This window comes from Aspergillus mulundensis, assembly GCF_003369625.1.
Source record: "Aspergillus mulundensis strain DSM 5745 chromosome Unknown scaffold_0, whole genome shotgun sequence".
Classification (NCBI taxonomy): Eukaryota; Fungi; Ascomycota; class Eurotiomycetes; order Eurotiales; family Aspergillaceae; genus Aspergillus; species Aspergillus mulundensis.
Genome location: NW_020797888.1, coordinates 3368418 through 3395095, shown reverse-complemented (window position 1 = coordinate 3395095; position 26678 = coordinate 3368418). Strand labels below are relative to the sequence as shown.

The 26678-nt window shown below is 50.5% G+C and overlaps 8 protein-coding genes across 8 annotated transcripts; 2 read left to right on the top strand and 6 right to left on the bottom strand.

The window, feature by feature from the left end:
• Positions 1–471: 471 nt before the first annotated feature.
• Positions 472–4483, bottom strand: thtA (the record flags this gene model as incomplete). The annotated part of the gene is made up of 5 exons (XM_026742880.1): positions 472–1896; positions 1947–2119; positions 2178–3744; positions 3807–3921; positions 3981–4483. 5 exons carry the CDS (start codon positions 4481–4483, stop codon positions 472–474), a joined length of 3783 nt encoding a protein of 1260 aa, XP_026608725.1.
• Positions 4484–5783: 1300 nt separating this feature from the next.
• DSM5745_00863 (uncharacterized protein) lies at positions 5784–10082 on the top strand (the record flags this gene model as incomplete). Its single annotated transcript, XM_026742879.1, has 6 exons — positions 5784–6027; positions 6076–6204; positions 6259–7051; positions 7516–7625; positions 7684–8884; positions 8942–10082. The coding sequence occupies 6 exons, from the start codon at positions 5784–5786 to the stop codon at positions 10080–10082; spliced, it is 3618 nt and encodes a 1205-aa protein (XP_026608724.1).
• A 900-nt stretch (positions 10083–10982) lies between these two features.
• DSM5745_00862 (nuclear transcription factor Y subunit beta) lies at positions 10983–12038 on the bottom strand (the record flags this gene model as incomplete). The annotated part of the gene is made up of 4 exons (XM_026742878.1): positions 10983–11249; positions 11333–11460; positions 11514–11624; positions 11882–12038. 4 exons carry the CDS (start codon positions 12036–12038, stop codon positions 10983–10985), a joined length of 663 nt encoding a protein of 220 aa, XP_026608723.1.
• Positions 12039–14429: 2391 nt separating this feature from the next.
• Positions 14430–15006, bottom strand: DSM5745_00861 (putative prefoldin subunit 2; the record flags this gene model as incomplete). The annotated part of the gene is made up of 4 exons (XM_026742877.1): positions 14430–14462; positions 14539–14731; positions 14816–14906; positions 14967–15006. 4 exons carry the CDS (start codon positions 15004–15006, stop codon positions 14430–14432), a joined length of 357 nt encoding a protein of 118 aa, XP_026608722.1.
• Positions 15007–15424: 418 nt separating this feature from the next.
• On the top strand, positions 15425–18260 carry DSM5745_00860 (putative mRNA splicing factor RNA helicase (Prp16); the record flags this gene model as incomplete). The annotated part of the gene is made up of 2 exons (XM_026742876.1): positions 15425–17815; positions 17874–18260. The coding sequence occupies 2 exons, from the start codon at positions 15425–15427 to the stop codon at positions 18258–18260; spliced, it is 2778 nt and encodes a 925-aa protein (XP_026608721.1).
• An 866-nt stretch (positions 18261–19126) lies between these two features.
• On the bottom strand, positions 19127–19673 carry DSM5745_00859 (putative oligosaccharyl transferase subunit Dad1; the record flags this gene model as incomplete). Its single annotated transcript, XM_026742875.1, has 2 exons — positions 19127–19315; positions 19398–19673. 2 exons carry the CDS (start codon positions 19671–19673, stop codon positions 19127–19129), a joined length of 465 nt encoding a protein of 154 aa, XP_026608720.1.
• Positions 19674–20183: 510 nt separating this feature from the next.
• Positions 20184–22640, bottom strand: DSM5745_00858 (putative C6 transcription factor; the record flags this gene model as incomplete). Its single annotated transcript, XM_026742874.1, has 2 exons — positions 20184–22007; positions 22059–22640. The coding sequence occupies 2 exons, from the start codon at positions 22638–22640 to the stop codon at positions 20184–20186; spliced, it is 2406 nt and encodes an 801-aa protein (XP_026608719.1).
• Positions 22641–23727: 1087 nt separating this feature from the next.
• DSM5745_00857 (putative mannosylphosphorylation protein (Mnn4)) lies at positions 23728–24993 on the bottom strand (the record flags this gene model as incomplete). The annotated part of the gene is made up of 7 exons (XM_026742873.1): positions 23728–23863; positions 23928–24055; positions 24108–24419; positions 24470–24614; positions 24666–24689; positions 24745–24754; positions 24843–24993. 7 exons carry the CDS (start codon positions 24991–24993, stop codon positions 23728–23730), a joined length of 906 nt encoding a protein of 301 aa, XP_026608718.1.
• Between the last annotated feature and the right edge of the window lie 1685 nt (positions 24994–26678).

Below are 26678 nucleotides of genomic sequence, written 5' to 3'. Positions count from 1 at the left end.
TGGTGGCGTCTTTGTGCGGGCACCAACAATATCAAGTTCTTCGGCCAGCGACTTGCGGCGGTCGGGCGGAGTCGTGGCAAAAAATGGCCGGGGAAAAAGCCAGTAGCCTCGACTACAAGGGTGATCACACAGGTAGAAGAGGGATAAATAAAATTCCCTTTTTATCTTCCCCTTGGATGAGTGGTATTTGATAAGAATGGAGAGCGGGAGGGTGGAGGGATAGAGTGCTCCGTAAGAATTTTGGTGCTTTGGACTCGGTGGGGAGTTTCGACATCCCGATTTGTTAAGCCGCACAAGTGCTCCAGGGCTCCAAGGTATGACAGGCTGCTTGCCACTATCCACGCATTTAATTGGGTTTCCATATTAATATAATGCTAATTTGTTGAAGAGTATATTGGTTCATTTTAGATATCTTTGAACAATATAATGACAGCGAATAGAACCGAACATATATATAGCAAGTCGAACTATCTAGAATTCCACATAGAACACTCTCTTCAACCACCTCATAACAGCCTCAGCAGGGCTTGAGACTTCTCCGAGAACATCTTCCGCCAATTCCTTGAATAGCCGAGTAGCGTCCTTTGCTGACTGTTCTTCCCCATCAGCCAGCATCCGCAGCAGATAATCGGCATCGCGCGTGACAAGCCGACGCAAGATATCACCATCGATATGCATATGGGAAGGCTTGAACTCGAGGGGATCATGGCCGACTGGATTGCGCTGCCTCTTCCTCTTCGGCGTGAATGGACAGATGCCAGTGTCCCGGATACAGAGGTCTTGTAATAGGCGCAGAAGGCGCCATTCCTTCTCCTCCAGGGTCAAAAGACGGTAGACAGTGCCATTCATAGCGGTACCATAGAAGGTAGTGGAGCGAGTCGAAAGCGAAGACGGCTCTGAGCTGGAAAAGAGTTTCGTGATCGATGAAGGGAGATGCGCCTCGCATAAGGCAGTAGGTAGCATTTTGTCGGTTTCTGACACACCGTTTTCGGTAAATAGGCTGACTCGTCCACCTCTGCTCGAGGCTAAAGTGAGCTTTCTGTCGCCACCAATGTGGATATGGGAAAGGCCGTCAAGCTTCTGGCGGTCGTATGCGTGAAGCGCCAGGTTATCCTCTGTGGCTTTTAGGACCATAAGGGATTCCCTTGCGATGGAAAGGTGGATGTAAGGTTCGTGACAGGATATCGAGACAGCCGGGGAGAAGACCGAGAATCGTGCGGAGCGAACACGTCGTGATTGTGCAAATTTCGGTTCCAGTGCGACGATTTCATGACCTGTCGATACCATCAAGGTGAAATCGCCGTAGGGGACAATGGTATATACTGGATCCTCGAATTTGTGAATATACTTGACAGAACACTCGACTTCCGAGTCTGGAGATGAGCCCCGGGAAGCTTGGAGGAAGATGACCCGACCGCGGTCTTGTTGGTTCCGGCGTGCAGTTCCAATGACGATAAAATGATATTCTTCGTCGCCCTTTCGCGGAGTCCATTCCAGGATGCAGCTGATTTTCTCGCCGGCTGCACCTTGAGGTCGCCATGGCTTGCTTCGTTGATGATCCAAATCCTCGACAGAGCCATCCAGGGGAAACTGGGCATCCGGGTCAAGGAACTCGATAAATGGTCTAGTATAACGCTTGACCGGATCCGAATCAGTATCGTACGCGGTTTGGCTGTATGCTACCACCAGGCTTTTTAGGTATTGCGAATACGCCAGCTTGTGTGCACTGCCAGGTAGGCTGATGCTCCGAGGGATAGTCTTGACAGTATGGTCTAATGTGCATACCATTAACTGCCCATCTGCAACAGCAAAAAGGCTTCCGGAAAGCTCATTGGCGTCCGTGTTGTCGAAGCCCGTCATAGTGAAACTGTGAATGACCCTGGGATAGTAGGCGGGCTGGGAACGTGAGATTCTGCTCAGCAGGTGCGATATGCGTCGAGACTTACATTATTCTGGTCTGTTATCCATACCCTCTGAATAATACAGTCACACGCCTCATCTCCTTGAGCGCATGTTATCTGCCAGAAGCTATTACCGCATGTCAATAGCCCGATGCTACCTCCGCCCTGCACATTGACAGACGTGTAACCCAAGTGCCTGAGTGCGGCTTGCCGCATGTCTAAATAATGCATTAGCCGGGATTTGTCTGATCAAGGCAGTATAACATGACAGCATACCTAGGGGCGAGTCGACCTTGTTGGCATCTATCGAGATATCAAACATGATTAAAAAGCCACTCCGCAAGCCACAAATCAGGATAGCTTTTTTGAGCGGAGTTTTTGTGTGCGCAACAATTGCAAGGCTGTCAATCGCTTTTGAGATATCATCATCAGTTTCAACAGTCACAGGAACGTCAAGGAGAAGCATGAAATTCTCATCAAGGCGATAGACCCGAACCCTACCATCACCGCTGCCTATGAAGACAATGGTGCCGACGTCGAGCTGTTGGATACTCATGCAAACAGGCTCATAATCGATGTTTAATGGCGGAATAGAATCGGTTATCTGAAGGGCGCTGTCCAACCGAGAAATATTTTTTGAATGTAATCGCAGTTCCTGAGGGGTTCGAATGGCCGTAACAACAAGTGAGGTAGGGCCATGCACAGCAGCTGCCGCGATACTTTGACCGACACCCAAGTCAGTTCGAGAACGGAGCTGCGAATCAGTCGTAGCACCCAGGAGTATAGCTCTGTCGGTTATCTGCACCAGAGTGCCGGACTCGATGTATCCCGCCGCCAGTGTTGATGAGTTCGGGTCCAATCCACATTCTGCTTCGTCAATAGCGGATATCTCTTCGCTGAAATCAGCCGGTAGATACAGAAAAGTTGAAGACATAGGATCGGATGTCAACATGATGACGCCACCATTGACGGTGTCCGGCAAAATCCATATGTCCCTGGCGCCTGATAGTTCTTCCAAAGATATCAATAGTCCAATCTGCGCTTCAACTCCATGTCGCAACTCGACAACGGCTCCTCGACCGTAAGACGACGCGGAACACATGAACAACCGATCACCGACAACATTATCTGTTGAGGTACTCGGGCCTGAAGGCGGCTTTACAAGCACGGAGTCAGTAACCGGGGACCAGTTCATAAACCTTTGAACGCAGCGGGGTTGGTCTCGGGCTCTTTGGACAAAAAGTCCGCCATCCCCAGTATTACCGGCAGCTAGGAGAAGATCGCCGCCCTCGTAGCCAATGTCTAAGATATCAAAAGCAGCGTCGACATCACAAAATAGGTGTCCTAGTTGAATTTGATTCTCAACTTCGCCATCGCTCCCAACACCCAGATAATCTATCCTCCCATCCTCGCGGCAGAGGTAGATGTCATCATGCATCTGATTATACACCGCAGTGCGCAGAGGGCGTGCCCAACGGGTCCAGAGAGGCGACCGTTGCTGCTCATGATCGGGGATAGGGAGTGGATATTTGATAGGTGGTCCTGGGAGATCCAGCTTATTTCGGTAGACAGTCATTGTAGTCGTGTTGACTAGCATAAAAGATGAGGCCTTGGTCAATGGGATCAGCATAGTAGGCATTCTGTCTTCGGAAGGCAACTGCTTTTTCGTTACACGGGGATGAGCTTGTCGTAGAGCTTGATGCGCGTCCCACTCGTAGCATACAACATGTGTTGTCTGCTCGTGAGCAACCAGGAGAAGCAGGATGATTTTGTCGCCATCTTCGGGCTTCGGGTAGAGGAAGTCCATAAAGATGATATCGCCATCGAGGCGGAAAAATCGCTCCTAGATTCCATGGTTGATGTTAGCAAGTGCTTTAAAAATCAAGCAACGATGTTTATTCGCACCTCTGCCACAGGATCCAACCGCTCTTCTGACATTTGGGCCTGCACGGTGGAAGGGGCCTTCAGCACGAACACGCCGAAGTAGTCACTAGAAGCGCTGACAGCAACCGCTCGAGACCTATAAGGGGTTTAGGCAATGTCCTCCAAAAAAAAAAAAGATTCGGCATTAGGACTTACCTTGGTTCGATAGCAATATTACGACCAAATCGCGCAAAAGTGCTGACATCGCTCGGCAATGGGCGATGATAATGAATAAATTGAGGGGCGGTGCGTGAGTGGTAAAGAAACACTAGCTCTTTCGAAGAGAGGCTGAGTACCAATATCTGCGGAGGTAGATCGTTGTGCAGATCCGTGCTGGCATCTGCACCGCTAGACCCGGCCTTCATCTGAACTTCCCAGGGCAACTCGGTACTGACGTTGACAACCTTGGCCGCCATGATATATGCATCGAAGTCCGATTTTGCAGTTACCTCCTCTAGGTGCGTCCCCGAGATTGCTTCCTTGATCTGAAGGCCTCGCTCGCCAACGAAGACAACATCATTGTGATACCTGCTCCTGAGACGGGCAGGCAAGATCCACTGAATTATCGGACTCGATACAAATGTATGGCTTAAAAGGCCGAGCTTTGCTTTGCTAGCTCCAAGACCCGAGTCAATATCCATTTCAATGTCAGAAGGCATTCTTGTAGGAGGGAGTTTTGTCTAAGTGCGAATGTACTCAAAGAGATCCTTGACGAGGCTGACAGCACCGGGCAAGGTATTCCTCCAATTGAGAGTCGTCACTCCCGCTGGAAAAAGGTCTGTCGTAAACTGATTTGTGAGAGTCAGGTCAATAGGTCTTTGGAGCAGTGAGCTTCGCTCCCTTCATTTCCTATGTCAACCTTGTATGTTGGTTCAATCACAAGTACGAATACAGTGGAGAAATAGCCCAGCAAGAAGAGGCAGAAGAAGCGTCTATCATGAGGATGAGCTGTGAGAAGTCGGACGTTTCGCTGATTTCTTCACGTCATGCTTGGTTCGATAGACGTGCAATTATCATTCTCGCTGGGTTTTGAGGTTATAAACAAAATTGGTCGATATTGCAATGCAGACCGTTATGCCGTATAGTTCCCGTCACTATAGGCAGAGACCTCACACAGGGATATGGCTGGAAGACGTCAGAACATTGCACTAGTGTTATGAGTACAGAAGGCATACTTACGGCAGATAGGAAGGAGCAGGAACACCCTGTGAAGACGTACGGCGATGCCTTACAAAAGGACAGTTAAACACTCTCCAGTTCTAAGATCCCAGGCCAGATAAGAAGCGTAAAGCTAGATCAAACCGTTGGAAATACCAGCTAAGCATGACTGCCAGCAGAGAGAGGGAGGTGTTGCTAACGAGTTAATATGATTTCATCCCGGCTGGAAAGACACAGCACTCTGACACTTTTGAGGACGATTTAGATAGCAGCTGTACACAGGAATATGGTTTATTAGTGCTCGGAGTATTAGTGCTCGGAGTGACAGGCCGATTCATAAATAGGCCGGGATGTTTCGGAGGGGCAGTTGGGCTGTGGAAATGCATGAAGCTCATTGATGCCTGTCCCGTCGTACGGTAGATGGCTTAGTCAGCCTTAGCCGGAAAAATAGACTAGCGACGCAGGGTCATAGAGGCCTCAGGCATCATATCGCGACGTCCATCAAATCTTTCCTTGTTTCTCTTCCAATCGTCGACGAACAGACTCGAAGATCGTGTATTTGACATGTTAAATACCTTATCGCTCTTATGCAACTCATCATCAAACCGTGAGCGGGCTTCCAGATGAAAGCCCCATCCGAGTAACTAGGATACGAGGATAGCCTCCTATGACAGACAGAACAGTATCCGCCTCACTCCGCACACAGGAGTAATCTTCTTTAGCCTCCAGCAGAGTTCTATATGCCTCTCGCCTTGAAGTGGAGACTACAGACCCAAAATACCTCTCTTCTGAGTTCTGAACATGTCCCACGCGTCGGGGCGTCAATGGTCAGAGAGCGCCTCTTCAGAAAACGACGTAACCTCTGAGAAACCCCCCAACGCCGTGATCGATGGGTCTGTACACAGCTCTAATGACGATCTGGCTCGTATGACTGAAAAGGCTGAGGCAATTCGAACGGCATGCGATCTTCGCGACATAGATGCTTTAGTGTCGCACGCCACATCGGAAGGTGGCTTCCTTCAAGATGGGCTCAGAAGACTAGCCTGTATGTTGCCCCAGACTTATTAGTTGTCAGAAATAACTCGGTATTCAGGGCCCATACTGCTTCAGTATGATAAGAATATACAAAAGCCGCTCTCGCCAGAAAGTGACCTACCACCCCACCGCGATGAAGAACAGGTCCAGCTGGACGTGAACCGTTCATTTGTGTACTATCCTGAATGTGAGCACCCCTCAACATACCTTCCCAGTCCCGGTACTGATATGTAGCCATCAGGCCCTGATGATGAATTATCAACCAAAAAGAATCAGCTGTCAAGGGTGATCAAACAAGTTCTGCGAAATTATCCTTTGCTGTGCTATTTTCAAGGCTACCATGATATTGTTCAAGTCCTGCTATTAGTTCTGGGCGAGGAACAGTCTGCTCCAGCAGTCGCCCGCCTCTCTCTGCTCCGAATCAGGGACTACATGTTACCTTCACTTTCACCGGCAGTGAAGCACCTACAGCTTATCCCAGCAATTATCCAAACCGCTGACAAGGCTCTGTACCAGCGGCTTTCAGGAATCCGACCCTTTTTTGCCCTCTCAGCGACACTCACGTTATACGCCCATGATATCCAGGAATATAGTGATATAGCACGACTCTTCGACTTCCTGCTGGCTTGGGAGCCCGTTGTCTCAATATATCTCTTTGTAGCCATTGTTCTCTCGCGCCGGAAAGAGCTACTCGAGATACCGGAGGACGAACCAGAAATGCTGCACTTCACTCTTTCGAAACTGCCTCAACCTCTTGACCTGGAAGGTTTAATTTCTCGCGCGGTGCAGCTCTACAGTGATCACCCGCCAGAGATGTTGCCATTTGGAGCCTGGAGAAAGATATCTAGCTGCAGTGTCCTCAAGACCACACGAGATGAGTTGAGAACGCAGTCTACAAGCCGAGCGGTTGAACTGTTCCAGAAACAAACCAATCAACTTCGCAATGAGGAGAGAAGGGAGCAGTTTGTCGGGTTTCTGTGGAGCCACAGGCGAACCATAGGCTCCGTGGTAGTTGCTGTCTTCGTCGGCGCGATGTCCGTCTGGATAAGGAAGAGGGGACTGGACAACACTATACTGTCGTACCTTGACCGTTTCAGGCTAGCTTTCCAAGGCCGCCTCTAGCCCTTATCTGAGCACCCTTGTGAGACGAAGATAAAGCTAGACTACGATCTTGTCACTATGTAAAATAAACATGTCCGTTCAGCGATATATTAGCCTTGAGTAGGCTCACCCAAAGGATCATGAAACAGGCGAGCTGAAGCCATTGATTGATATATGGTTATACAAGAAAGCAATATATTCAAATCATTCAGTTGAATCAGTTCATACAGAGACTTCGAGTAAAGGCCTCTCCGCATTGCACGTGACGGACGGGTTCCCCGCTATCCTTATCGTCTGCTTTCTCCAATTTCAAAGGATGAATCATTCCAGATCATGTCATGAACCTCGCTAGCCTTATTGACTCTCGGACTAATCTAGGTGCTGACGGAGAATGAAGCCGCGGGTCTGCGGGTCCTAATCGCCTTGTCAATGCTTATGCTATGTCCTCCACAGAGCAGCCCGGCAACGTTGCGCCCTCAGGTAATGGTGTGAATAAGCGCAAGCCAGGTACTAACGTCTTCAAATCTGCCCTCTTTATATGATGCTAAATGTTCGCGCTTCTTAGGCTCGGCTGCCTGTATCCACTGCCATCGCCGTAAAGTACGATGCGACGCTCGCCTTGTAGGGCTACCATGCACCAATTGTCGCTCCGCCGGGAAGACCGACTGTCAGATCCATGAGAAAAAGAAGAAGCTGGCGGTGCGCTCGATACTCGACCCGGTTCCGATCCGTTGTCGGCCTCTTTATGCTGGTCAAGATAAAAAATTGATATCTCGTGCTTCTCCGCGAATAGAGCCTCCGAATGCCTTCACGACCGCACTCCGTGCTGTCCAGCCGGATATCGCAACACGATCTGGAAATGCAAGCCATGTTCAGGATTCTCAAAGCTCTCAACCCGCATACGAATCCAAGACTACCAACGATCATACGCCGGGCGATATTCAATATCAAAACGTTCTGCCGAATGCGAATTCCCCGCCATATAACCGCCCCGCGGCCTCAGATCCGCCCGAGGGAGAGTCGCGTGCGGATATTGAAAAACGGTTGGTGCATCTGATTGATGAGGAAGCTTCGGATAGTCGGGCGATTCAAAGAGGAGTGCGAGCAATATACGTTGGGCACGAGCTTTCAAACATGTCATTTTTGATCCGCCAGCAACGGGACACGGGGGATGATGTATATCACTTTGCAGGAAATGAGATCCCTCGGCGACAGCTACGAACAGGCCATGATCAGCTTCTCATGGATGCTCTTACACTACCCGAACCCGCTCTTGCCGATGAGCTCGTGCACGCATATTTTGCTCAAGTCAATTCAGGCTATCCGATCGTTGAAGAGGATTTGTTTATGTCGCAGTACCGCAATCGAGACCCGGCTGATGCCCCTCCAATTCTTCTTCTTCAAACTATTCTACTCGTTGGAGCCCACGTTACTCGCCAGAAGGCCGAACGTGACGCGCTCAAAGATATTTTCTTTCGCCGGGCGAAGTGGTTATTCGACAACAGGATTGAACGAAACCGCGATATCTTGGTTCAGGCCGCACTCTTGTTGACATGGCACTCAGATGTGGCTGACGACGACGTGTCCGCTAATGCACACTACTGGATCGGAATAGCTGCTAGGATTGCCACAGGGCTGGGAATGCATCGTAATCCTGTCGGTAGCAGATTCGTTCCTCGAGATCGCCGAATGTGGAGGAGACTATGGTACATCCTCGTGCAATTTGACGTGATGGTATCTTTGTCTTATGGGCGACCACAAGCCATGTAAGCATTGCAAGCTACTGTATATGGCCTCTGGAACGCTAATCTGTATGACTCTAGCAACCTCGAGGACTCTGATGTTTCCCCATTGACGCCCTCAGATTTTGAAGGCTGTGGTGCCCGTGTACAAACCGACTTCGTAATCCACTTCTCTGAGCTGTGTACGATGATATCGTACATTGTTCGAGAGCGCTTTGGACTCAGAACCAGCGCTGAACGCCGCAAGGCCGCGCTCCTCGAGGCGGACGAAACGCTAGCGAATTGGTCACTCAGGCTTCCAGACAGACTACGTCTAAGAGCTTCAGATATGGATCCCTGGTCTGCCATGCTTCATCTCACCTACAATAATTTTTTAATCCTCCTCCATCGACCTCATCCGAGAGCATCAGCGTACTCGGATGATTACGGTCCACACGACGCCGAAATTTGCAGCGCAGCTGCCGGAGTGATAGCCTCTATCTTCGAGGAGCTTCGTATGCACGATCGACTCAAATTCCTCTGGTACTCTGGCGTACACACCCTGTTCACAGCAATGATCCAAGTGCGGGTTGAGCTCCGCTTTTCCAACCCAGTCCTCGCAATCAACGCTCTTCGTCGCTTCGACTCGGCTTCGTACTCCCTCCGTGAATTAGCACAGTATTGGTCTCATGCCAGCACCATCCTACGGCTGTTTGAGGAATCGAGACGACTCCAAGAAGATCTACAGACTACGACCAGCGAAAGACCTCGTCGCTTCAGCAACAATACCACGCATAACAACACCTCGCACCAGAAGAACAATTCCAGCATGCCTCACTTGGCAAATATCAACAGCTCCACTACACCACCCAACACCACCAGCATACCCCATCCACAGCCAAACAGCCAACTATCCTACGATGTCCCCACCCCCGATTCTACCTCCCACCCACACCCACACCCACAAACTAACCTGAGCCCTCATAACCATACCAATGCCATAGCAACCCAGCCATTCAACACCTGGATACCATCCAACAACCTAACCCCGATGGACACCGTCGACAACCAACGCGAATCGCTCGACTGGCGCCAACTCTTCTTATTCGCGGACCTAGAGGGTCCCGTTCTCCCTTCAGCCATGGAGGGAATTACCGAGCTGGAAGACGAATGGCGCCAGATATACTGGCAGGAGACGCCCATGTCAGACCTCCTGCAGGATGGTGGGTGGATGCATGGGTAGTGTACCTGACTTGCAGGTGGCCAATTCCCGAGGTATTGGTTTCTTCTTACTATATCTATTCTCGGCACTATATTGCTTTTTAATTTCCCTTTTTGAGTACTTGGTACGCTAATGGATCTTGGTGTCGTGGGGCGAGGATATATATGATGGTGATCTAATGTGGTGATGAATGTTTGGATAGTGGATGGACTGGACATAATGCTGGTATTTACCTTGAATATATATACTTCTTATCCTCAACGTTCAATGGCAAAGAGCAGAAGCACTAGACGTAAAATCCCGTCTGCTCATTCTATCACATAAGAATGTGCATGTCTTGATGATTGAGCCGCCCTATAGCCTCCAATTGATAAGAACGATAAATCATAACTTCACAAGAAAGGACAAACATAACGCCATCAATCACTTCGCAATAAGTAATAGTAGTACCCTTGGGGAAGGTGCCACACGGTTGGGGCAATAGAGCGGCAAGCCCGCACTCCCTGAAGAGGCCAGGCTTGGCTCAGAAGAGGGAAAGAAGAATGGTAAGAGTAGGCGAGGTAAAAAAGTGACGTGAAGCGCTAATTCCTAACAAAGTTCATCATATCCCTGTCCTGTGTTCCGTCGGCTCGAAGATAACGCCGGTGTATAAGACCCCATAATACAAGACTAACCCAACCCAGCCCAGCCCAGCCCATATGAATGCCGTACAGGAAGCGGCGTCTAGAAACTTTAATGATACCAATGCCCGCTGCAGGGCAAAGTTCCGTCTGTTTCGAACGGGCTACCCTTTGAAGGATGAACAAGAACCCGATTTCAGTGTACTAGCTCGCGCAAGATGAGCGTCTTACTGAGCTGTAACAGATAGTTGGGTGCCTGCATTGTCAACAGTTCCCCTGTAAATTTCACGTATCCGAGAAACTAATAGGAATCCCCACCCGCGCCGTTATGGCTCTGGCCAACCATGGGGGGATATCCATAAGCTGAGGTATCTTGTTCAGAAGGGTCCAAGCCCTGGTTCATCATGCTACCGGCACTATCAGAGGCATCAGGGAAGGCTCCCCCGGCCGCTGCACCGCTGGAACGCACGGCTGAGGGGCCGCTGGCAGCGCCGCCAACGGGCCCGCCCCCGCCGTATTCGGCTACTGGTGGCCCCGGATGCCGGGGCTCCCCCCGGGCGGATTGAGTCTGAAGCTAATTAGCGACACATGCCCTGGCACAAAGCCCATCCGGGATAGACAGATCGTCCAAAAACGTTGCACAAGTCTTACCTCTCGATATTTCGACAAATAGATTTTCAGGGCTTCAGCATAGTTTTCGAAGCCAAGGGAGGTCATGGCAAACAGGATGTCTTCTCCGTTGACGGTCTTGCGCTTTTCCTGTTGGCATTTCTCGGAAGCTTCGCCAACAGATTAGTTTCCACCGGGCAACCATGTGATAGAGCTCACTCACCTTCACTGGTAATGAATGAGATGAACTCGCTCACGCATTCCTGCATGCATTCTTTCGCTTCCTTAGCAATCTTTGCATTCTCTGGCAACGCTAACTTCATAATACGCGCGACTGTATGCCATTGTCAGTATCATAAACTGTATCAGTTCACCGACGGAGGAGGCTCCAGAGAGTAGGTTAGAACGGCGGCAACGGCACAAGGCAGTGCAGATATCAAGCATTATCCGAGCAATGGGATGCGCGTAAGCATGAACATCTGCAACCGACGGGAAGGTGCTCGGACAGTATGGCGACAGCAGTAGACCAGCGGATGAACGCAAGGTACACACAAATCAGGGGGCAGACAGCTGCAAGGGAACGCAACTAACCATTTGCGATTGGTAGCCATCTATCTTGCTCCTTCACCTCGAACTCTCCTTGACCTTGCCCATGGAGATCTTGTTCCTTATCCATTTGCTCGTGTTCTTCACCCGATTGAGGTTCCTGTTCCACCTCGGGTTCCTTGGAGGGAGAGGTCGACGACATGGTTATAGCTGTCGGCGAAAGAGTAGGTGATTCCGGTTTTGGAAGGTACGGTTTCGAATAAGCTCTGTTGGCATCCACGTCAGAGAATGCACACACCACGCGATGGGCTTTCAGGTTCAAGGCTCATGGACCAAGGGGAGGAAAGCCAGTATCAGGCTGGGCAGCGAGCTGCTTCACAACAGCCTGAACAGGGACAGGGAAGCATTGAGCAGTGGTCAGGGCTTCTGGGGGATTGACAGCGCGTCCATGACAACTCTGCCCTAGCGGTGTAAATGAGATGCGGGGAGGGTCTCATTCGCCGAGGGGCGTATGAACGATGCGCTAGGACGCCCGTTTAAGATTTATTGCACTATTTTTTTTATGTTTATTGGGCCCGAAAGGCTGATTTGATGCCCAGGGACGGGGATATGGCGCTAGGGTTGTGGAAACTCCCAGACGCTTTGGTTGATAGTTCTGGGGTGACTTACAGCGATAACGTCAGCGGTGCTCAAGGCGGGGAGATCGGAAGTAACGCGCAAGTAACCGGTGGGCCAATTAATGGCAGTGGCACGTTGCGCAGGCAAAGACCGTCGAAGGCCGGGTTATTCTTTAGGATTCGAAAGCCTGTGGAATAGATCTGGTGTGTCAAGTAAATAATTGGCCTGTTACTGGAAGGGAGATAGGGCAGGAGTAATTACTGGCGACTGGACGCGATGCGCGCAGCAGGCAATTGGCGAACCAGAAGTGTCTGGCTGAGGAGCACGATCACTGGCTGATGGAGTCCAGGTACACGCGAAACACGCCAGCAGTTCCGAGGCGATGGACTTGGTCTCCAAATCTGGTCAAAACGAAACGCTGATGGCACGCCCCGGTGATTGGATGAAATTGGCTTGAATAATGCTGGAGGGAGGAGAAATGGGAATGGAAGAGAGAGAAGAGCGCTGCAAGGAGATGGATGATTGAACCGCAGGAGGGCCTGAGGCCTCTGTGACGGCTCCGATACCTAACAGGCGGCTCATTACAGCAGAGCGTGGGGTAAATTACACTAGAAAAGGAAGTGGGGGTGGTATTGGGCTGGTACGTTACAGCACGTGACCCAAGGAGGCACCGGTGCCTCTCTGCTTGACATCATCAACTCACGGGGTCGTAGTATACCGAAGATAAACAATGAGTATCTGCCTTACTGCTTCATCTCTGTAATGAATACCACTACCATCCCTACCTTACCGACTGGCTGATCCGCCAATATCACCTCATTCGACCAAAGGCTGTGACTGGTTCGACAGCTCATGTCTTGGCCTCCGATCCTGCCAGGGATCGCCTGGGGGCGCACACGACGTCCTATCAGTTTTTCCGTGGCCTCAAATTCTCCGGCAGCCACAGCTTGACATGTTCGTCAAGCTGAGAGCCTTCACGAATCGTTGCTGATCCTGCTCACCAGTCGGCGTTGGTCCAGGGCTCCAGGCAGGCTTCAAGCAGCAACTGCAGTGAGGTTAACTGGACACCAACAGGTAGTCTAGGGTGAAACATGCTCTGGGCTAGCCCAGCAAATCTGCAGCGCACCACCTCTGCGGCCCAAAAAATGACGTTGCGAGGCTGTCTAAGCTTCTTTAGACTACCCTGTAGGATCATGAAGTCATATCAAACAAAGAATATCGCATGTTTCAACGTTCAAACATAGGGCAACTGTGAAGCAGGAAGCATGACGCTACTGCATCAGGATGTGCGCTGCAATTGAACCGGGGTCATGGATATCGGCAATTGTAGCCTCAACAATCTCCCTGCAGCCAAGACAAGCAGAGATTGACTCTAATGCTCTTGACAAACACTTACCTGTTGCGTAATCGGACTGGGTCAGATCGCCAACTCAGTAGAGCCTGGAACCGACCATGTGTGCCTAATCAATGCATAGGCGCCTTAACACGGTTGGCCAGGATCACACACCACTAAACTAGGTCAAACGTCAACTTCATGATGCAAGATAAAATATTGATGCATAGTTTTCTAGGCACAAAGGATTAGGGTAATGCCGGTTCGCATCGCTTCAGGCGGTCAATTTTCTTTCACCCGGCCATGTCAATCGTCCTAGCCCGGGCCTTTAGGTATGAGTGCATCAAAGGCTCAACCTCCATGACTACCGCATCACCACCGCTGTCTCACCTTTGGAAGTTTGATGTTGGACTTTGGAATCTTGACTGACATGCTCAAGGAGCCCGGGCCTTGGAGACTCCTAGCTTATCGCGTAGATGAGTGCCGTTGCGTCAAGTCTCAGACCCCCAAGTACATCCCGTTAAGCGACTCCAAATACGGCTCGCGGTCATCGTGTTTCCGCAATCAAGGAAGGTATATAGTACGCTCGGTTTAAACAGTCCACATAGCGCGGAAAAAGGGGTTCCATTCATAGATCGTCTCTTATGGTTGCACAACCTGGATATTGTTCTTTTTCTGTAGCCCAAAGTTAGCGGCGCTCCCTTGGACAACCCATCCTTAACAGCACGATCGCCAGGGCAGGCACACGTACCTTCCAACTGTCTAACTCCGATTGCTTTGCTTTGTACTGCTTCAGCATGTCCTCCAGCACCTGCTTCAAGCCGTCTGAGTTCGTCTTCAACGTCGGTAAAACATCGCTAACTGTCCGCTCGACCAAAACGCCATTCACCATCCGGAAGCACGTCCGATCTTGAGGCAGGGGCTCAAGGGTGTCGATCACTAGCCTGCGCGGTACACAACTATCAGCACAGTCCACGTTCATTTGAGGGCCTTGGAAAGCGAAGTTAGAGATGCCAAAGTAAGCTTACTTGTGCTCCTCAGCCTCCTGCTCGATATCCCCGATCTTCTGCGCCAGCTGTTGCAGTGTGTTCTTGTAGTTTGTGTATTGAGCTTGAAGCTCTGCTCGGTGTTAGCTTCAACAGCGGATAGTTTCAAGGGACACGGCAATAGAAGGCGCACCTTGCTGCTTCTTCGGAGCAATTTGTGGTTGACTGGCCATTTTGTCTGGGTATTGAATTGAGTGCAAAGCTGGAATCGTTGATTGATTATGCGGGGCGAAACTGTTATCGGCCACTTTTTGGCCAAGCAACACTGAACTATGAGGAGAACAACCCTCCCAACCACTGAACCCGTACGTGGGTATAGATCACCGAGATCAATGGAAAATTAGAGAGAAATGAGGTTCAAGTAATGAATATTGTGAATAATCTGCTAACCAAGCTGCGCAGCTACACTCTAGAATCATACACGTGATCGGATGATTGCACTGTTTGGCTCAGGTATCATATCGCCGCGGCCCTACATTCTTGTCAGTAACTTCTTCATCAACCGCCAGAAGGGCGACCTTCTGGAATCTACGAACCCTTGATTCTGAAAGCCATACCCCGTTCATATCTACCACTTGATATATACCCAGGATGGCTTCCAACGAGCCTCCCGCAAAGAGGCTGAAAAGCTCGAACCTCCCGCCGTCACTCCGCGATGCAAAGCGCAAAGATATTGACAACTGGGAGACGAACCGGATGTTGACCTCCGGCGTTGCCCAGAGACGCGACTTCAGTGGTGACTTTATGCCCGAAGATGAAGAAGGCACGCGTGTCCATCTGCTCGTCCACGACCTCCGCCCACCCTTCCTCGATGGCCGCACGATCTTCACGAAACAGTTGGAGCCAATCTCCGCCGTCCGAGATCCTCAGAGTGATATGGCTGTCTTTAGTCGCAAAGGTAGCAAAGTTGTACGGGACCGGCGACAGCAGCGGGAGCGTCAGAAGCAGGCGCAGGAGGCGACAACGGTTGCTGGCACCGCGTTGGGGAATCTGATGGGTGTGAAGGAAGATGAGGGCGACACTGCTGTCGCGATGCCTGTGGAGGAGGTCTACAAGGGTGGAGGGAACAAGTTTGCGCAGCACATGAAGAAGCAGGGTGAGGGCGGGCAGAGCTCCTTCAGCAAGAGCAAAACGCTGCGCGAACAACGGGAGTTCTTGCCGGCATTTGCTGTTCGGGAGGATCTTCTGCGGGTTATACGTGACAACCAGGTCGTTGTGGTCGTTGGAGAGACGGGGTCCGGGAAAACGACACAGTTGACCCAGTTCCTCTACGAGGATGGCTACGCTAAGTTCGGAATGATTGGATGCACACAACCTCGTCGAGTCGCTGCAATGAGTGTCGCCAAGCGTGTGAGTGAAGAGATGGAAGTTGATTTGGGAGATCTCGTTGGATACGCCATTCGATTCGAGGACTGCACTGGTCCGAACACAGCCATTAAGTACATGACTGACGGTGTCCTCCTTCGAGAGTCACTGGTTCAGACTGATCTTGACAAATACGCATGTATCATTATGGACGAAGCGCATGAGCGTGCTCTGAATACGGATGTTTTGATGGGTCTCTTGAAGAAGATTCTGGCTAGACGGAGGGATTTGAAGTTGATCGTCACATCAGCCACGATGAACGCAGAACGATTTTCGAGGTTCTTCGGCGGCGCTCCGGAATTCATCATCCCAGGAAGAACTTTCCCTGTGGATGTTCATTTTTCTCGCACGCCCTGTGAAGATTACGTCGATAGCGCTGTCAAGCAGGTCTTGGCCATCCACGTTTCACAAGGCCCCGGAGATATCTTGGTCTTCATGACAGGACAGGAAGATATTGAAGCAACATGCGAACTTGTCGATGAACGATTAAACCTGCTCAACGACCCGCCGAAACTTAGCATCTTGCCGATTTACAGTCAGATGCCTGCCGAGCAGCAAGCGAAGATCTTCGAACGAGCTGCTCCCGGCGTGCGAAAAGTGATAGTAGCGACCAATATTGCGGAGACCAGTCTGACGGTCGATGGTATTATGTTCGTGGTGGATTCTGGCTACTCCAAACTGAAGGTTTATAACCCTAAGATGGGTATGGACACGCTCCAGATCACGCCAATCTCGCAAGCAAATGCCAACCAGCGCTCTGGAAGAGCTGGCCGGACTGGGCCTGGTAAAGCTTATCGACTTTACACGGAGGTGGCTTATAAGAATGAGTTGTACCTGCAAACTATTCCAGAAATTCAGCGAACCAGTCTTTCAAACACAGTCCTTCTCCTCAAATCCCTCGGCGTGAAAGATTTACTCGACTTTGACTTCATGGACCCTCCACCTCAAGAAACTATTTCCACCTCTCTCTTCGAACTATGGTCCCTAGGGGCCCTCGACAACCTAGGCGATCTCACCCCATTGGGACGCCAAATGACTCCCTTTCCCATGGACCCTCCGCTTGCAAAGCTCATTATTACAGCCGCAGAACAATACGGCTGCAGCGAGGAAATGCTCACGATTGTCTCGATGCTCTCAGTACCAAACGTCTTCTACCGCCCGAAAGAGCGGCAAGAAGAATCCGACGCCGCGCGCGAGAAGTTCTTCGTCCCCGAATCAGATCACCTAACGCTCTTACACGTCTACACGCAGTGGAAGTCAAACGGCTACTCAGACCACTGGTGCGTGAAGCACTTCCTGCACGCGAAGACCCTCCGCCGCGCCAAGGAAGTGCGCGACCAGCTCAACGATATCATGGTTATGCAGAAGATGCCCCTCGTCTCCTGCGGGACAGACTGGGACGAGATCCGCAAATGCATTTGCTCGGGCTTCTACCACCAAGCTGCGAGGGTGAAGGGTATCGGCGAGTTTATTAACCTCCGCACGAGCGTCACCATGGCGCTTCATCCGACCAGCGCGCTTTACGGCTTAGGTTATGTGCCCGAGTACGTCGTCTACCACGAACTCATTCTCACGAGTAAGGAGTACATGTCTACTGTGACCGCTGTCGATCCACACGTAAGTTCCCGTTTAAGTCCTTGAATGCAATCAAATCAGCTAACATTTAATGATTCAGTGGCTTGCCGAACTAGGTGGCGTCTTCTACAGCGTCAAAGAAAAAGGCTACTCTCACCGCGAACGCCGTGTCACAGAACAAGAGTTCAACCGCCGCATGGAGATCGAATCCCAGATGGCCGCGGACCGCGAGCGCGCCGCGGCGGAGAAACAGCGGGAAAAGGAGAAGACGGAGTCCTCGAGACGGAAGAATGAGGTCGAGGTTGGTGGCGGAAGACCTGGTGTCGGATTTGGGTCTGCGGTGCGCAGGCCGGCCGTTGCGGGCAGGAAGGTTGGCGGTGGCTTGACGGCTTCGTCGACCACAAACCGAAATGGTGCCTCAGGCGGTGGTGGAGGCAGTGTGGTCAAGAAGCCGCAAATTAAGCGCAAGCCAGGACGCGCGTTCTGAGGGGCTTGTGACAGTGCTCAGGGACCACGTACTGCGTACTCGTCATCTCGCCTGCTCTACTTTACTACCATCACCGTCGCGGGGCTAGCGATGCCATTACTGCCGCTCAGTGATCGCGCACTTCTGGATAACAAGGTATACAAAATATCCGGCAGCCAGTTCCCCCGCCATCCAAAGACAGCGGGCTCATACCACCTAACAACGAGGTTGAATTGGCACGCGAATACCGTTGCGCATCACAATGGGTTGCACGGCTCTTCGGTTCCGGGTCGGTAACGTTTTATAAGCTTCACAAGCATATAACTTGGTCTCATGACCGGGCTTGCTCAACATGGTCATGGAGAAATAACTAGATCGATCGTGTTGGGTGCTGAAAACGAAATATAGATTTAGATTACTTGTGTATAATATACCCCAAGGCATTCTGTTTAGTGATGCCGGTTTTTGTTCCCATCTGCTTATGAGCTCTGAATGAACAAGATATAAGTATAAAGTCGCTATGCTATAACATACAGATACTATCTCGCCTCCACGCCGAAGGCATATGATGACATATTTTGGTTCAAAAGACCACCACAGAATGGTTCCACCAGGGACATATTCTTGTGACAATGGATACAGACATTCTTATCCAGCAGTCTCTCAAGCGAGACCGCTCATCCCGGTAAACGAGAGTCTGTAAACCGGTATACCACCCACCAGCAAACACCTCGGTAGCTCTAGTTGATGAAGTTAATACAGAAGAAATGCAGAATCAAGCTGCCAAAGATGTAATCCGCGAATGCCCTGTACGTCATAACAAGCGATCCATTAGCATACCGAGACCCTATGACCATGCGGGCAGGGGAACAAGGGGGATCTCAATCTCACCTCTCATGCGAAATGCCACCATCCGCCCCCTCAGCACGCCCAGCAACAGCAACAGCAACCTTGCCCACTTTCCCTTTACCGACGCTCGAGACCCCCTCCGAAGAACTCGTCTGCATGCGCAAACTAGCCGTGAGAACGAACTGTCCGACTGCAGCACAGAAGCCGCTCAGGAAGGCGTTGAAGGGCTATTAACCGTACAATTTTAGCGACCATCTCATTTATATCCACTCAAGCAAGGAAGAAGAGGTATAGAAACAGTGAACATACATAATTCCCCGCCAGCACACAATAGGCAAACTGCACTCCGCCAACAAGGACAAGGAAGGCCATGAAGGCGTCTAGGAGCATTGTGCGCTGCGGCGTGGTGGTGAGGTACTGTTGCCAGACATGAATGGCGATATCGGAGACGGAGGAGTTTGCGGAGAGCGTTTTGGGGCCGGAGGAGAGGGTTGGCAGTGGTGTTGAAGTGCCCGATGATGATGCGGATGACGGCGCGGGTGCGGAGGAGGACGAGGGCGTCGCGGAGGGGCGTTTGGAGGGCATTGTTGGTGGTTTTCGTTGGATTTATGGAGATGATATATTCTCGAGTAGATTTAGAGGTTATGAAGAGAATCAACAAGGAAGACGCGCGAGTTGCGATTGTATTGGTTTAGATAGAGAGGTCTGGAGCTATGGCAAGTTGTCCTCCAGTCGCAGAGTAAACTGGCTTCACGTGATCTGCGAAGTATACCACCACTCTACTTATTCAGAAGAAATTGGGGTCGCTTGAATGGACTGGAAGCAGATTTTATATATGAGTAATATATAATTGACATGGTAAGTTTACTGTACTTTTTAGATGATGCTCAGAGCATAGATATACCGTGCGAAAGTATGGCACTGGTACAGACCATAATTGCAGGAAAGGTACGTAATCACATGAACTTATGTGTAAATGTCCACTGGCGATAAATGATAGAGGTGAGAGTCTCAATGGCGGTGTACTGCTGGGTTTATAATATATTTAGATGACGGATGACAAACATTCAATTCATCGATACACCCGAAGCAGGATCAAGTCACCCACCCGGTAATGTCACTCAAGGGATTGCCCTGCATTTCCTGCATGTCGAGCTGAAAGTCCCGCAGCACTTGGTCCCATTCCTGGTAGTTGGCACCTGGGTTAAGGGGGCCTTGGGAGGTTCCATTATTTTGTGCATTGGACATGGTCGTTGGGTCACTCAGGCTCTCAGGAGTGGTGAAGAAATTACCTCCAGGGAACATTGAACTGAGAACACCCATCGGACCTTCGCTGATGTCAAATTCCAGCGGGCCTTGCGGTTGGGAAGAGATCAAGTCCATTGGTGGTGCCGCAGCAGCCAATCTTGAGTGCTCCGGGAAGTGAGATGAGAAAGGAGATCCTATGGAAGGCTGTTCTGACCTTAGCCAATCAGGCCGGTCTGATCCTGCGAGAACAGGTATTGTGTTCTGAGCAGGAACATGATTGCTTTCTAGCTCCGCCAGTTGCTTCTTTCTCAACGCGCCTGCACGCTTCATAAGCTTGGCGAGCGGTCTCCATAGCATACCCTTCCGCTGCTTTGCGGTCCGAAGCCAGTCATCGTAAACAGTCGTCACAGCTACCCATGCACGATCTGTTAAAGGGCTCAACGGACGTACACAGAGTTCAGAAAGGACCATCGCTATGGCATGCCACTGCATATGAGCGTCAAACATCCAGCTCCACTTCTGCGTGTTTTGGTCTTCTTTGATCAGACGCGCAAATTCGGTAACCTCGATAGAAGTGATGAACAGACTTTCCCGAGACTCATGGCTAATCTGAGAGTCAAGATCGGAGCGGGTTATCGGATGGTGTATCACTAGCCACATCTTCGTGAGGACGAGACGCGCAACAGTTGCGCTAATCCACTGTATCGGATCGGACATGTCACAGTGCTTTAAATATTGCTCTTCGATGTGCATGTTGACAGTTTGTACAACATTGGGGCAGTTATCTGGAGTTGGTCCCGAAACCGCGCCACTCGTGTTCGGGCATGTATAGGCCACTCGCCGAAGAGCATAGCAGATGTCACAGCGTATGAGAAAGAAGGTCATGTCAGTAAATCCAACTCTTGGCGTGGGACGTTCTGTCGCGTGAGCAGAGAGGTCGCTCTCGTTGACATTCAGGGGAAGTCTGGTATCAAACATTCGGTCATGGATCTGAACATCCGTCCCATGGTCCTCGGAGGATCGAAGGTCAAGCAGAATAACATGCCACCATAGCCTTCGACGCATCTCGGCATCGAATGGCTTCAGGTCAAAATTATTGCCATCTCGGTGCAGGCCGAGTCCTTGTGCCAGGCGGAGTATAAGAGCGGACATTGACCAAACAAACTTGGTGTCATCATCTCGACGGACAGCATTCAAGAATATCACCGCGGCTTGCATTAGCGTCAGACTCTGGGTATTCATAAGACCGGCTTTGGACAATGCTTGCTCCACAGCGAACCGGTAACGGCTGACGAGGGTATCACGAGCTTCTCCTAGACGGGCTATACACTGCTCAGCCGACATGCTCACTATGGCGGCAAAGTACATAGAAAGGAGCAAGGCTTCATTGTTTTTGTCCAACACTTCCGGGGTACGAGCAGCTATTGCGAACATATGTTGAGCGGCAGGACCATAGACCACAGGCAATAGGGGCTTGACATTCTCAGCATAGATATTCCATAGCACTGGGACCTTGCCTGGAGGTGGGTGGAAACTCTGCAGGGAGTGCGCAAGAGAATAGAAACCAAAAAGCATTCCATCATGCGCTGTAGAGTAACTAGACGGTCCGGGAGATGGGGAGTCGTCATCGTCGGAGGATGAATGATCAAGGATGTCCTGCAGTTCTTCGATCTAGTTCAGTCAGCACATAGAGAGAGCGCTAGCACAGCTGAAATAACCTACCTGGTCCCCGAGGCTCGCCCAGAACCGATTACTCACATACCGGCTCCGATTATCTTCAATAACAAGTCTTCCAAACTCGTGCTCCAAAGGAGGCAACTGGATCTGGCGTCCGGCCACTGGGCATTTTTGGGCATCGCTCCCGCCCACGTCGTGAGGTGGATGGGGACGTTCAGGCGGGTCGCCGCTCGAGCGATCACCTTGCTGCTGAGGTGGAGATGGCTGAGTATTCGGGTTCGAAATAGCTGCTTTGACTAAGTTCTCAAGTTGCCGCAGTCGTGAGAGCAGAGCTTCGTTTTCAGCAGGGGGCCGTTTCAACTTGCGTGCGGCTCGGCCTGGAGGGGGAAAGATACATTCGACGCCTGCTCTAACACAGTTCGAGCACGGAGATCTTTTGTTGCAACGGACTTTCCTTCGACGACAAGTCACGCAGCTCCGCACGGCCGACAGGTCGTGATGAGAAACATTGTTCTGAGTAGCTTGCAGGGCTGGAGAGGCATTTTCATTCCCACCGCCAGAAGGAATCGAGGTTGACTGGTTTTTTCCTGAATTGGCTGTAGGATGAGAGGCGGGAGAGAAAGACATGGCGATGAGGTTAATGTGAAGCACGGCCGTGTCACATTGTCAATGTACAGAGCAGAGGTATGTACGGAGTAGGGACGGAGTAAAAACGGATGAGACGTGAGAGAAGAGCAGCAGGGAAGGTGCAGCACGGCAGCTGAACTTAGCTCTGCAACTGCATTCTCCGCTACCAATCTTTGTTTACTATAGATAAGCGAATGACCCTTGAGGCCCCAAGATTAGGACAGCGATCCCCAAGTTCTTGGGAAGCTGAACAAAGAGGAGGTAGATCTTCGCATGTTATCTCAGGGTGGGGCAGTTTTCATTGGCTACGGTTACCTAACCGCTACCGGTACTTAAAGGCTAAACCCAGTCTCCCCGCAGTTCAAAGTCAAACGGCTGTCAGTGGGGGTTGACCGATGCAGCCGATCAAGTCTTGGGTCTCGACTCTCGTTGAAGCTGCATCCAAGAGCATCGATTCGACGTTGTGATCTTGATTTCCTAATGCCGTGAATATCTCTAGGCTGTGGTTCTGAGCTCTGCGGCAGCTCCAGACATTGGGCCGACTGTCATCCTTAGAGAGTAAAAGAGTCTCATGTTTGACAGTCGCACACAATTGGGATGTCGTTAAAATCATCCATCGCACCAGGGATATCAAGAGATGAGGACGGATTTCCAAGTTTCTTTCAACCCTGGTCCTTGGCTTCAGCCACTACATTGCTCCGGTACAACGTGGACTCGGAGTTAGGTTGAATTAATGACAGGGATCTTGCAGGTGGGAGATTTTACACAGTGTGAGGCACATCCAAGTAATTATAGACGCCAAATCGGCGCGCCTATCATTATATCGAAACCATACAGTACATCGTAGCAGATATATACAGACGTAAAAGGCCTATAGAAGGCCACGGCGCAAGGGTTTAAGAGACAACGCCAATATTGTCAGCGTATACCACTAGACCATAAAAACCAATTGGCTATAGGCCTGTCCTTATACTCCAACAAAAATAACTTCAAGGTTTTGAACAATCACACAAACGCCGGGTATATGCAAGTCCTCATTATATATAACTGAGATGGCGGTCAAAAGAGGAAAAGATTCGTCACAGCCCTAGTTATCGGGCGGGCTATATAGACGATGAAGGGGCGTGGTTCGAACTGGGATCTTGGACACGTTCCGTCGGCGCGACAGAAACTTATGGTTCTTGATTTTCTCCCAAATGCTTGTCTGCTCGTTGAATTCATGACTGTAGAACGAGTTAATATTGGATTATCCAAAAAGCAAGCACAAGTTGTTGAGGCATGACATACCCTTGGTAGTTGGTTTTAGTTAGGGCTTTGGCGCCATACTCGTCTTGCAGAAGCTTGGTATATGCGTACGGGATCTTCGCCGGAACGTCTTCAAAGTAGCTATTTCGGAGAGGGTAGATCTCGGACTCCTAGTTAGGGTGAGCCTCTTTCTGATCAGCTGAGAATTCAGCAAGTACTAACATCGAAATTGTGGCGGTCCTTGCACATCAGAGCGCCGGGTTCACCGTTCGCTCGGCGTTGGTCATCCGCCCGGACAGCGGTTATGTCGATGAATAACCCGGAAGAAGTATCAATCCACCTCCCGTCAATGACGTTCGCTTTATCCAACTTCGACCGGACGACATATTGGGGGTTTATTTCGAGGAGATAGGTGCGCCCGCCTTCGACATCAGGAAGATCAAAATGATGTTCGGTCATGTTATAGTAGTCGGCAAGGAAGTGGATCGTCGGTTCGTTGATCTGGACATCAAGATCGTTGTCCCACGGGAAGATCTGACTTGATCAGCGAGGAGTCCCGCAATCACGCCTTCGGACTATATTACCTTCTGATTCCACCACCAAGCCAGAAGCGAGCCGTGCATTATCCATGTTTCAGCGCCGAGATCGGCCATCGTCGACAGGTATGTTTGGATGAGCGCAGACAAGTGAGGAAGGGTTTCTTCTTCGGGGAGGGTACTCTCGGCAAAGCTGCGATGGTATCAGTCTGGTGTCGAATCGATGGTAGAGTAGGGTACAAACCGCCCGTCATAATGATAATGGAAGCTGATAGTAATTGCTATTAGTATTTGAAGTCTCTGAGACCTAGAGAAAAACATACGAAGATTCCTCTGGTGTCCAGTTAGCAACATAGCCCCTGTGGATAAATTGATTGCGACTACGGAGTAGACGCGCAAGCTCCGGAGTACAGTAACTCACTGAAATATTTTGGGCCCGGTTCCCCTCCTTGCCCGCTGTAAGTCTTGGGCAATTTGTCTCTCACGTCTTCGAAAGTGACCTCGCCATCAGCCCTGGCTAATGATAGCAGCCCGCAGAGGGTGACGAAGATAGGGTATGGCGACAGCCGCATTGCGGGAAAACCGGCACTCCGGCACGTTCTTGTCTCAACTCTTCTCGGGTATCACTGCGACTTCATACGGAGACACGCGGTTACACAACGCGCCGAGTATCTGTCGGCAAGGTAAGCATAGGAAAGGATAAGAATGATTGAAGTATTGGAAATTGGTAAGAGGAGAATCGTCAGCGCGGGATGATACGCTATTAAAGGCCGAGGAGTGCCAGACCTGGCGCCCCCAATCTCGCAAGAGGCTAAGCCCTGCTGGGGACGGTGTCGTGTGCTTTGCCTTGCTGGAGCCCAGCCCGTGAACTGTGACTGGCTCAGCCCTGTGGGGCCCGTGCAGCCATGATTTCTTGTGCTTGTCCTTGGTATGATTTCATCCTTAACCTTAACTTGATTTTATACCCCAGGTTCCCCTGAAAGAGAAAACTATAACCATATCTTAACTCACAAACTATGTGAATTGCTAACTGTGGGGGCCTGTTCTTCAAAGCAGAGCTGAAACGCCGCGCTTCGCCAACCGATCCCAGCAGCAGATCTGACAGACCGTGACATGCTCCACCCGAGACGAATGCAAATCTCTTGGCTGACCGAAGATAATCTAATTGGATCCATATAGCGAGTCATATCCTCTGCTTATCGTCAACAGATATCTACTCCGTATGTTCCAGCGGAGAACAGCACTACCACAGAATATACGCCCTCTGGCTGCATAGTCAACTACCACCTGCCTCATTAGCCGCGCTTGGATTATGGTCAAACTAGGTAGCTAGGTATCGGAACAGGTGGGCGTTGGTTATATGCAGGCTAAACGGTGTAGCCTAAAATTGTTTCTGAGGTGACAGACTGGCCAGAAACATCCGGCACCCGAGCGATCTATCAACTGTACAGAAATTCTGCGCTTGTAACCATTGGGCAGCTTCATGCCGGATGTTGATCCCACGGGGATGAATACATTCGACCGGCAGGCTCCCACTCCGTAGATGCAGGCACTCTCAGGAAGCAGTCCAGTGAAGCTTTCAACGTTCATATTGGCATACGGCTGTAGGGACTCGATAGTGAGCGACTGGATGGAGCAATCTGATTGATAGGTTTGTGCCTGCGTAGGGCTCTGGAGCTCAAAACTCTCTATACTCCCGACCTTGGAGTTGATGGCCCAAAATATGTATGGCATATGCAATCTACTCTTCGGAGCCTCAAGACACAACTCACTTATGAATATACGAAGCATCCGCCAGCACTTTTCCTTCCCGTATATGTTCAGCGCCGAAATACAGATCATTAGTCTACATCGCATACAAGGAGCAGGTTACACTTTCTTGCCTGTATATAACAAGCCACCTATCAAATTATCCATGCTATGGGACCACGGTCCGTAACGTATAAAGTGATTACCCTGACATGGGAATGACCCCTAACCTATAGACGCGATTAGCATACGAAGTAATTATATGACATGGAGAAGTTCCATAGCTTAGATACCTACTCCATGGCCGTGCAAAGCGATCATTAGAGTAAATAGATATCAACACCAATTGTAATCCCTATATCAAAGAGGTCTAGGATGTGTGTTTGGGACATTACTTCGCGGAGGTGGCGACCTATGACGTTTGATTTCATCAATTCAGCCAAAGTATATAAGTTCGTGGAGTCGACCATCAACGAAGCACCAATTCAACTGAGGCCATAAATTACAC